Source organism: Triticum dicoccoides, chromosome 5A, assembly GCF_002162155.2.
Source record: "Triticum dicoccoides isolate Atlit2015 ecotype Zavitan chromosome 5A, WEW_v2.0, whole genome shotgun sequence".
In the NCBI taxonomy this organism is placed as follows: domain Eukaryota; kingdom Viridiplantae; phylum Streptophyta; class Magnoliopsida; order Poales; family Poaceae; genus Triticum; species Triticum dicoccoides.
In genome coordinates, this window is record NC_041388.1 from 331,185,107 (window position 1) to 331,196,483 (window position 11,377).

The 11,377-nt window shown below is 47.9% G+C and overlaps 1 protein-coding gene across 1 annotated transcript; it reads right to left on the bottom strand.

The window, feature by feature from the left end:
* Nucleotides 1–7,390: 7,390 nt before the first annotated feature.
* On the bottom strand, nt 7,391–10,283 carry LOC119301315 (probable LRR receptor-like serine/threonine-protein kinase At2g24230). Its single transcript, XM_037578267.1, has one exon. The coding sequence runs from the start codon at nt 10,054–10,056 to the stop codon at nt 7,561–7,563; it is 2,496 nt and encodes an 831-aa protein (XP_037434164.1). The 5' UTR covers nt 10,057–10,283; the 3' UTR covers nt 7,391–7,560.
* Between the last annotated feature and the right edge of the window lie 1,094 nt (nt 10,284–11,377).

The window sequence follows — 11,377 nt, forward strand, 5'->3', positions numbered from 1 at the left end:
TAGATGTGATTCAGACACTGTCACGGTCCCAACCCATTCATACCATACCTTCAACCAAACGCATCCTAAGACAGTGTCACAGTTTGTATCTAGTATCTTAAATTGTTGCCATATCATCAGCGGTGCCATTAGAAAATTATTTGGCACCGCTTCAGCAGTTTGTGCAGCCAACTTTGGCCCACACATCCGAGCAGCCAAGTAGTAAAATACTAAATCTTTATGGCACGAAGGAACTGGGTATCAGAGCAACTACGTGCTCCGGAGTCCGGGTCCCTGATTTTTTCCGCTACATCGGCTCGCCAGTGCAGGGCACCGATGCGAGATGTAGCAACACAGTTGTCTTTACCCCAGTTTTGGCATACATAGTGGACGTTGTTAGTGCTATTAGTTCTATATTACTAAATTTGTGCATGTACACACCTGTTAGTATCAATTTGTTGTCATCCAAACACTGTCGCTATGATGTTGCAGTTATATCTACCTTCCTCATAAAATGTTCAATTTGTTATTTATTGTACATGAGTAAGAACTTGTAGCGTCGTTGTAGTTAATTATAGCTTCTGATGTTCCAGAATTTGGCTGTTGTCTCAGTACCATTTATTTCATTTGCACATTGATCTTTTTGAGAAGATATGTTATAATTAACATGTTTCTTCAGTTTTTCAAAAATAAGCATTGGTGATTTTCTATGTTGCTATAAACCCATTTCCCCTACAATTGTTACTGATCTAGTTTAAAATATTATAGGATGAACGGAAGTGTTCTTACTTGGAGTGGGTTGATCAAGAGTGGCCATAGTCTTTGAAGATGTGCCTGGCGAAGCTCTGGAGCATGTATGAGGAAGAGAACACACGTAGGCTTAAAGAAAGTGTTGTCAACGTTGAAGCATATTTCAAGATGCGGGATAAAAAGTTGAAGGTGGAGAATGAGCTCGGATTTTTAAAATCAGACTTTGCTAAGATGGTGTTGGCGAAGGAGGAGGCACTTTCCCAGTTGGCCCGTGCAAAACGGGTTCTTACAGAACTGAAAGCAGAGGTGGATAAAACGAGCCTGGATGATCTCGATTAGGAAAATGAATATATTGTTCTTATGAAGTTGAACTGGCTATATGTTGTACTGTGTTATTTTCATGTAGCTACCGTACTGTGATGTTATAATATATTTATGTGCCTGATGTGAAATTGGCAAACAGTTGTTCGATATGAAATGTGAATTTGCTTAATATTGGGATTACTAATTGTAAACTAATAAACCTGCTAAATGTGTCATTGACCTTTGGAAACGGTTCTAGCAGAAAAAGCGCTTGCGATGGATAGCCCAATGCCACACAGTTTTCTTCATCAAATCATGTGTGATATAGTTCATAAAAGCAAACGGTTAACCATGGCAAACCGTGTGTAATAGTTACACCTTTCACACACGAGCCTACACATAAAATTGTGTGGGATATACATACGAACGGAAACGCTTTCCCTGGATTGACTGTATGAGATGTACATTAGAACGGAAACGTATTCCTTGGATTGACTGTGTGTGATATACATACCTACAGAAATGTTTTTCTGGGATTCACCGTGTGGGATGTACATACCTACGGAAATGATTTTCTCGGATTACCATGTGGGATGTACATACCTACAAAAATGATTGGGTTTTGATGCCTCGCCCGATCGCACACGACCCCAGCCTGGGTCCCAGGAGGGCCTATCCCCAACGATTTCTGGGTCATGTGCGAAGGACACCCTATCGCACACACTCACTTGGCGACGGTTCCATATGTCGTCGCGGAAAGGGGTTAAAAATCGTTTGTTTAGGACCGACGCACACCAGTGCACTATGTTCTAAGATTGATGTTGCTATGACTTTGCCATGCTTAATGCTTGTCACTTTGGGCCCGGGAGCCATGATTTCAGATCTGAACCGTTTATGTCATCACCATTATATAAATGTTCTAGATCCGATCTTGCAAGTTATAGTCACCTACTACGTGTTATGATCCAGCAACCCCGGAGTGACAATAGTCGGGACCACTCCCGGTGATGATCGTAGTTTGAGGAGTTCATGTATTCATCATGTGTTAATGCTTTGTTCCGATTCTCTATTAAAAGGAGGCATTAATATCCCTTAGTTTCCAATAGGACCCTGCTGCCACGGGAGGGTAGGACAAAAAATGTCATGCAAGTTCTTTCCATAAGCACGTATGACTATTTATGGAATATATGCCTACATTATATTGATGAACTGAAGCTAGTGCCGTATCGCCCTAGGTTATAACTGTCTCATGATGAATATCATCCAACGAGTCACCGATCCAATGCCTACGAATTTATCTTATATTGTTCTTGCTAAGTTACTATTGCTATCATTACTGTTGCACTTGTTACAAAACTACTGTTATCACTGTTGCCGTTACTGTTACTGCTGTCACTATTATCAAAACTATCATATTACTTTGCTACTGATCACGTTGCCGCAGATGATTAATCTCCAGGGGTTGAATTGACAACTCAGCTGCTAATACCTTCAAATATTCTTTGGCTCCCCTTGTGTCGAATCTATACATTTGGGTTGAATACTCTACCCTCGAAAACTGTTGCGATCCCCTATACTTGTGGGTTATCAGGCCACACTAGTGGCATTGTTGTTGGTGGACGACATGGTGGTTTGGTGGAGGTGGATGAGCGTCGGGGTGCATTACTTACGTGGTTCTTTGGCTGGCCGACGGTGGCGCTATCCGCGGGCGTCTTTCCCTTCCCGAAGGCTCCGTCGCGGCTGCTCCGGTTTACTCCGAGTGAAAACTTGATCTTCTGGATCGGATGATGGCGGCACTCTGGTGTCGTGCCCTTCTTGGAGGCACCATCTTGGAGTCTTTGCTACATTGTAGGCCGGCCTCACTTCTTCATGGTGGCTAGCTCATAGTGAAGGTCGTCGGCCTCTCCAAGTGGTCTTATTGTTTATCTTTAGTATGCTTTGTGGCGTTAGGGTGGTTCGGTGTTGTGCGGCACCCTTGTATCTTGCTTTGGGTGTGTGTGTTCTGTGTGTCGGTGCCATGTGTTGGGTGGTTGGTTGTATGCATGATCGTTGCTTTATATATAAAGTAGGGCGAAAGCCTTTTTTGACAAAGCGTTGAACCAAAGACTGTATCCATCAGTAGCAGTGAAGCTTGATGTTGTCCATGGCAAGATGCATGTTTGGGACCGTAAGGTTTTAAATGGCCCTCAGGCTCGCCTAAAGAAAGCCCAAAGGGAAGTTGATGGTATGATGCAAGCTCCCTACACAGAAGAGGTGAAACTCAAGCAGAAAGAATTGTCAATTTTCATTGAGAATTTGCTGGAGAAAGATGAAATTTATTGGGCACAGCGGGGTAGGGTGAACTAGTTATGGCATGGGGATTGAAACACGTCATCCTTTAGTCACTTTTTCTCGGCTAGGAGGAGGAAAAACAAGAAGTTGAAAGTAAATGACAACAGGTGGATTGAGGGTAATGATAACCTCAAGCCACTCATTTCAGATTATTTTGATAACAATCTGCTATGGGCCGTTAAGCCCTTAGTTACTCATGGTATGAACATGTTACTAAATGTGTTGTATTCAGGATAGGAGGTGCACAAGGCCCTATTCCAGATTGGCGATATGAAGACCCCGGGGCCGGACAGGTTGCACGCAATTTTCTTCAAAAGATTTTGGCACATTTTGGGAGATGATCTAACCAAAGAAGTTCTTGATGCCATGAATAATAAAAAAAATCCCGTGGGATGGAATGAACAAACATAGTTTTGATCCCTAAGGTGGAGAGCCCATAGGTAATAACCCAGTACAAACCAATCAATTTATGCAAGGTAGTGTACAAGATTATCTCCAAGATGCCGGCTAATAGACTGAAGAAAATTCTCCAAGATGTTGAATTGTTGGGCTATGTCACTCCACATGGAGGTGTGTTGGCAGCCCAACATCAGCCCCTAAGTTGTATCCAACGGTTGTGAATGCTTCCTGGTGAAGGGAGTAGAGAAGAAAACCCTAGCCAGTCCCCCCTGCCGTGCGGTGGCTGCCATTTTCGTGAGAGTGAGAGAACACAAGAGAGGAACGCAACCTGTGAGCGAGAGGAAGAAGAAGAAGTGAAGGTTCTGTCCAGATTTGCTGCATCTGACTAGACAGTGTTCAAGCCGATAATTGGAGGCTCAAACATGCTTGGATTGACCCCAAACTTGATGATCCCAGTCCTTAATTTTAGTACTTCGATTTAGTTACCTGGTTTGAGGATTGGGTTGCATCAGATTTGAGGGTGGTTTTGTCAGCTCGAACTGCTGCAGTTTCAGAATAGAGTACTTTTGAGAGACGGACAATTTGGGTAGGAAAACAGTATCCGATTGAGCTGACATTTTGAGGGGATCTAGGAACTAGCGTGTCTACTTGTCTGTCAAATTTGGTGATAATTGGTTCAACGATTTAGAGCAGTTTGCAAAACACTGAATGGGACAGAAGCTGTGTAAACTCTACTTTGCTGAAATCTTGCCTCTTGTGGTTGCTGCTGTTGTTACCGGCTGGTAACGTGGAGAGTGTGTTGTAAATCCCTGTGGAGGTTTTAGAGAAGACCTTGTACTCATCATTCTTATAGTGAAGTTGTGTGGACTGGTCGGTCCACAACCGTGGTTTTTTACTCCTCAAGTTGAGGAGATTTTTTTCACGTTAAATCCTGTGTTACATGTGTATGTTGTTTGTGTTATTCCGTTGCTTACTTGTTGATTGAAATTATCCTCAAAGTTCACTACGGATTGGGTTATGTAGTGTGTATATTTATCATGTTGGTGAATTTGTGCAGCGCATTGCTACCGTCCAACCCCAACATGAACTCCCATTCTCCATTTTAATTCTACACATTTCTTTCCCCATCTCACTGGCAAGTAGGACTCGCGCATATATAGGGAGATGGCGTTGCCACTTAGGCATAAATAACAAGAAGCGAACGTCAGATTTGACGGAAATATATGAAAATATGCTGCTATTTAAGTTGTTTTACCATTTTTATAGGGTTTTATCACACTACGAATTTTATGTATAACGGGCTAATCAATCTGTAGTTGGATGGTTAGAGGGATTATAGTATTCCCAGCCCACCAGGGTTCAAGTCCTGATACTCGCATTTATTCATGAGTTTATTTCAGGATTTCCGGCGATACGCATTCAGTGGGAGGAGACGTTCCCGTCAATGACGAGGTGCCTACGATGACTTCGTAAATTTCAAGATGATATGCCTACTCAGTCTTTCAGATGTGCTCATAGGGATAGGGTGTCCGTGTATGTGTGTGTGTATGAGCGCTTGCATCTGTACTGTGTTCAAAACAGGTATAATTAACTCAAATTAGATCTTATTTTTTGAACATAGTAGAACGTGAATGCTCAAATACATGCATATACACTTATTACTATGTGCACATTCGAGATATTGAGCCAACACAATATTCTGAGATTGATAAAGTCGCCATAGCATTTGCATAGTTCTCTCACTAAACAAACATAGCCGAAAAGTCTGAAATAAGTTCAGGAAAATGCGAGCAACAACCGAAGTCTACGACTTAAACGCTGATAGGTTGATTCCACCACAAAGAACCTAATCAATCCTAAGTAATGAAGATCTCCTTTCCCCTCCCAAAAAAGAAAAACAAAACCCTAACCATCTGAGCTTGCATATTTCGCAACCTTCCATGTTTTTTTTTGTTTTGCCTTACAACAGAACAGGTTTTTGCATGAACAATCAATCACTTGCACTCTACACAAACAAACAGAAAGCACGACAATCATCAAGGGTGGCGCGCATGCATGATGACAGGGATTTCCATGCCACAGTCAAGGCTCGAGAGCCGCAGCCTCTTTCTCGGAAAGCCATGACTGCAGGTGCAGGTGCAGGCCACGCATGGCGCGAAACCATTATCAACGCCTTTAGGTAGCGTAACCTCGAGTAAAGAAGAGCCATCCACCACTATCACCTTTTCTCCTAATTTAACCGGAAGAGCGAGGGCAAAAGTTACAACATAATGATGGTATGGAACGCGCTTTAATCTTCTTCCAACAGAAACAGTGGTGAGCAGAGCACGCTTTCAGGGCGGTGCTTGCAGCCAGCCATCATGGCCTTAATGATATGATTGAATGCGTGGGCAGTTATGTCTTGACAGATTTTCCATGACTGTACTGCCAGTAAGGTGCCTGCCAGTGGGTGAAAAAAAAAGGCCGGGAAAAGGACGGCAGCTGTGCTGCCTCATTAAAATATCGCTGGCGTGCATGGCAAATTCCGGCCGGTTTAACCAAACACGAAACGCACGTCAGTCCTCCACCAGTGCTACACTAAGCTACGGTGAAGATGTGATTGATGTCCCTCGCAAAAAAGGAAGAAGATGTGATTGATGTCATGGTGGAGAATCATACTCCAGACATAATGTTGCTGCCTCCACAAGCTTCTTTTCTCCTCAACTCTACAAGAAACAGGAATTATGGACTCTACAAGAAAGTGTTGGGTCCCAAATCATATCCTGCGATTGTGATGATCATCCCAAAAGATTCATAATAATGTCATTTTCTCTTTGGAAGGCTGCAACATGTTGCAGCAACAAAGGATGAAACTTACCCAAGCTTCTTCTTCAGCAAAACACAACACAACTGAGGGAAGGACAAGTTCACGCGTCATTGACATGAAAAATGACACTAGCTTAAAATATCAGTAACAGTCAAATATTAACTGAGAAAATTAAGATGGACGTAGCCGTAGGAGGCGAGCGCACGTACACGAGCAGATGCATCTCATGCTCTTGTCCTAATGTCCTTTGAATCAAGCATGAGGAAAATTGAAGATTTTTTTTTCGAAAAGGGATGAGGAAAATTGAAGATAACACGATCAAAGTCTCAATCTCTGGATAAGTGTGATGCTTCATTGTTTTAGAACTTTGCCCCCTATTTTCTTCAGCTCCATTACATTTAGTTCTGCTTTGCCTCACTTGCTAATGGAGCTTCTGTTGAAGAAAATTGTCAACAAGATTGCAGATAAAGGAATAAGATTAAGGCATTGAGATAGAGCTGGGATAGGAGAAAGGAACAAGGAAGGAGAAAGATTGGAACAAGAAGGTCACCTTGTTTCCCCACCGGCGACGGCGACCACCTTTGGCGTCGCCCATGACCGATCCCAGCCACCAAGCCGCAACAACGTCACCAATCTGAGCGGCGACGGCATCCATAAGACCGTCGTCGTCCCCATCAAGCGACACAAAATGAGGCCGCGCTGCCCGATCCACGACACACTTTCCTCCTACTATTACTGTTCCTACAGGACACATGGGCATCACCACCAATGCGTAATTTCCGCTGTTGATTACTTGTTTCAATGCTAGCATTCCTATGTTAGTAAAGGAGCAAGTGTGGCAAAGCTGTATTGCAGCATCTCAGAAGATGAACAATCAAAGAAGAAGAAGAAGAAGAAGAAGAAGAAGATATATTTCAGCAGAGGACCAGGAAACAACTAGGACCTCACTCGCTGCTCACACGCCTAAAATACACTAATAAATAAATATAACTTCAGTTCTCATCTGCTACTCTAGGCTCAATGTCCTTTAATAGGCCAACGATCTGCTGCATGGTTGGCCTCTTGGATGGCAGCTCGGCGGTGCAAAGGTAGGCGACCCTCAGTGCCTCGTCCATCTGCCTGTCCAGTCCCGTGTCGCGGATCTTGGGGTCGATGATGCTCGACCCTTGATTTGCCTTCACCATTGCCCTTGCCCAGCTCACCAGGCTTGCCTCCTTCTGGTCAGGGTACTCATCACCCAGTGGCTTCTTGCCGGTGATCAGCTCAAACAGCACGATGCCGAAGCTGTAAACGTCGGACTTCGACGTCGCCGTGGCGTTCTCTGGGTCGGAGAACTCCGGCGGCACATAGCCAGGGGAATGGTCGCCGTCTGTGCTTGTCCCGGCGATCATTGACAAGCCGAAATCAGACAACCTTGGCTCCATTGCATAGTCGAAATAGATGCTGCTTGCCTTCACATCCCGGTGGACGATCTGCGGAATGCAACCATGGTGGAGGAACGCCAGTGCCCTTGCAGCGCCTAGTGCGATTTTGTGTCGGAACCTCCATGCCGCAGTGCCCTCTGGGGTGATGTTTTCAGTGGCCACGCCACCATTGTTGTCCTCCCATGTGTCGGTGCTCCAGTCTTCGGTGGTCTGCAAGCCTAGTGGCAAATCATGCAGCAAGTTGTGCAGATTGCCATTCTCCATGTACTCATATATCGCGATTCTTTGGCTTCCTGCTAAGCAGTAACCAGTCAAAGGAACCAGATTGGAATGTTTGATCCGCCCCAGCCGCTCAAGCTCTCTGGCAGCATCCTCATCTGCCATTGCCGAACCATGGACCAGCACCTTCACAGCAACCTGGATTCCACCAGGGAGGAATCCTGTGTACACTGGCCCGAATCTCCCTTCTGCCAGCAAAGTTCCCCTGTCAAAGTTTGATGTGGCTGCCAAGAGGTCGGCGAACGTGAAGCTCAGCAATGGCTTCTCAAATATGACAACTGGAACGGATGTGGCAACCTTGACATCGGCAACCCAAGTTGTGGAATCAGTCTGGAACGCAAATGGCCCTGATGTGCCAGGCTCGTCTTTGAATGACGATGGCTGCTTATCAACGGGAAATGTGTCACCCCTCTTCTTCCTCGGCTTCCTGCACACAAGTGCCAAGCAAAGCAATGCAAGAACCGAGAAGAAGAGCGTGAGCACAATGGCCAGCGCCAACTTCATCCCCTTGCGGTGCCCCCCATTCTTCTTGATGCTGTCCGGGTTCACAGCAATCGGGCAGTCATTCCTGGACCTAGCAAAGGCGGCTGTAAACGCTTCCGGGGAGAGCTCGGAGGCGCAGACGGTGAGATTGTTGTACGAGAAGTTGAATCGATCCATTGACACCAATTTCTTGACCAGTGACACAGGGATCTCCCCAGTGAGGTTGTTCACCGACAGGTCCAGCACCCGCAGCGGCAAAGTGCTCAAGTCCGGCACCACCCCGCTGATATTGTTCCGTGACAAATCCAGCACATGTAAGCCAACCAACCGGGAAGACAACGCCCCAGGGATTCGCTCATGCAACCCAGTGCTTGACAGGTTGACATACTCCAATGAAGAAATCTCACCAATGGACGCCAGCAAATTGTTGGTGGACAACTGGTTGAATGCGAGATTCATGTGCCTCAGGTTCCGGAACCGGCCAGGGAGGCCGAATTCCCCGAGAAGCTCGTTGCTTGACAGGTCGAGGTACATGAGGGACGTACCAGAATACCCACTGCTAAAATTCAACCGCGAGAAGCGGTTGTTGCTAAGGTCTATGACCCCCAACTGCTCCTGGAACGCCCCGATAATGGAGCCGCGGAGCTGGTTGCCGGACAGGTTGAGGTAGGCCAGCGACCGCAGCGGCGACAAGTCAGGCAGGTACCCGTCCAGCGCATTGCCGGAGAGATCCATGGAGACGAGGCTCCCGCCGGCGCCCGGGACCTGGCCCTGGAACTGGTTGTGGCTGGCGTTGAGGACCTGCAGGCCGGCAATGGAGCCGAGCGCGGGGGGCAGCGCGCCGGAGAAGGCGTTGTGAGAGACGTCGAGCACCTGGAGGCGCGCGAAGTTGCCGACGTTGTTGGGGAGCGCGCCGCGGATGGCGTTGCGGGAGAGGTTGAGGCTCTGCAGCGACGCGCCCAGCTCCCAGAGGTCGTTGGGGAGCGCGGTGAGGCGGTTGGCGCTGAGATCCAGCGAGCGCAGCCTGGCGAGCTTCCCCACCGTGTCCTCCGGGATGGGGCCCGACAGGCCCATCCCGGCGGCGGCGAGCGCCAGCACCCGCCCCTCGCCGTCGCAGGACACCCCGGGCCAGGAGCAGACCGCGCCGGCGCCCGACGGCGGCGCCGCGAGGCCCATCTTGGCGTAGAAGCGCGCGACGAAGTAGGCGTCCGTGTTGGGCTCCTGCGCCGCCGCCGCGCAGCAGGCCGCCGCCGCCACCGCCAAGAAGAGCGAGGCGACGCCGCACGCACCGCCGCGGCCCATGGCGACGGCGAGAGGCGCACGCGCGCGTGCTCTCTCCCTCTCTCGAGTGTTTCTCTTGGCGCGTTCGTGGCTACTGCGGTGCCGGTGCGTGCTCGGGGAAGAGAGAGGAGGGGGGAGCAGAGCAGGGTAGGAGCGCGGCCATAAATCGTGGGGTGGTGAAGTGAGTAAATTGGGGAGTGAATTGTGGGAGGGGAGTTGATTGAGATGAGCTGCACAGCAACAGCACATCAACATACGCGGAGACAGGCAGACACATATTCATCAGACTGGTAACCAGGCACGTGCAGCGTCAATGGAAATGCAGGCGCCCCAAGATCGACCAGGTCGGCACAGCAAATGTCAACAAACGTTGCATCTGTTCTGAAGCATGCTGATCATATGATGTAGTAGTACAATTTAATCATTGTTGTGTTGTCACAAAACGAAGACTGTTTCATCCTGATTTGGTCAGGAAATAGTACTCTTCTAAAAGGAAATGGTCAGGAAAATCACATGAAGATGGAGTGCATGCCGTTGAAAATAAGGTTGAGCTCAACGATCGTCACACTTGTATTGGTCCTCTCAAGACAATGCATCTTTAAATTCACCACGCTGCGCGAGTTTGGATCTCACGCGATCAGTTGAGGTGTCCAATTGTGTAATTTTATCGGTGATTTTTGATTGGGCCATCCTGTCGAGGTGCCTTTGATCAGCGCAAGCCATTTTGATAATTAGAGCTAAGCTCCCTAGAAATGGCGCTCGCTGGGTGGGGATCGCGTGGTTCCCCGTTTGACAATGGTTACTTCGAGTTGGGTTGGGTACATTCTTCTCTAACTAGAAGCAGACGTGTATTGCCACGAAATCCAGGGTCCGTCCCAAGGGTGGCGGTTGGTTTCGGTCTCGCGTCCCTGGCGGCGATCTAGGGTTTCTAGTCCCCGCCGCCCCAGAACCCCGTCCCCGTCCAATCGATCCTCACAACCCTGTACACGTCGACGCCGTAGTCTCGTCCCGTCGGCGACCACCACCGTAACCCCCACCATAAGCCTTTCACGTGTGTGCTAGGGCACGCGATCGTACACCACTTCCCCCTAGTTTTCAGATCTGGTTCACGGAGCAGGAAGGTAGTATGGAGAGGGTCGAAGGGCTGCTGAAAAACTTGAACCTGTCGGAGCGGGAGAAGAAGGGTGTCAAGATCGGGTGGAGTGGATATGGCAAGGCTGGCCTAGTCGAGCCCCAAGCCCTCGCAAAGCTGCTGTCCGAAAAACCAGTGTTCGTGGAGGCTATGGCCGAAACCCTGGGCAAGATCTGGTGCCCAATCAAAGGAGTGGACTGTAAGGAGGTG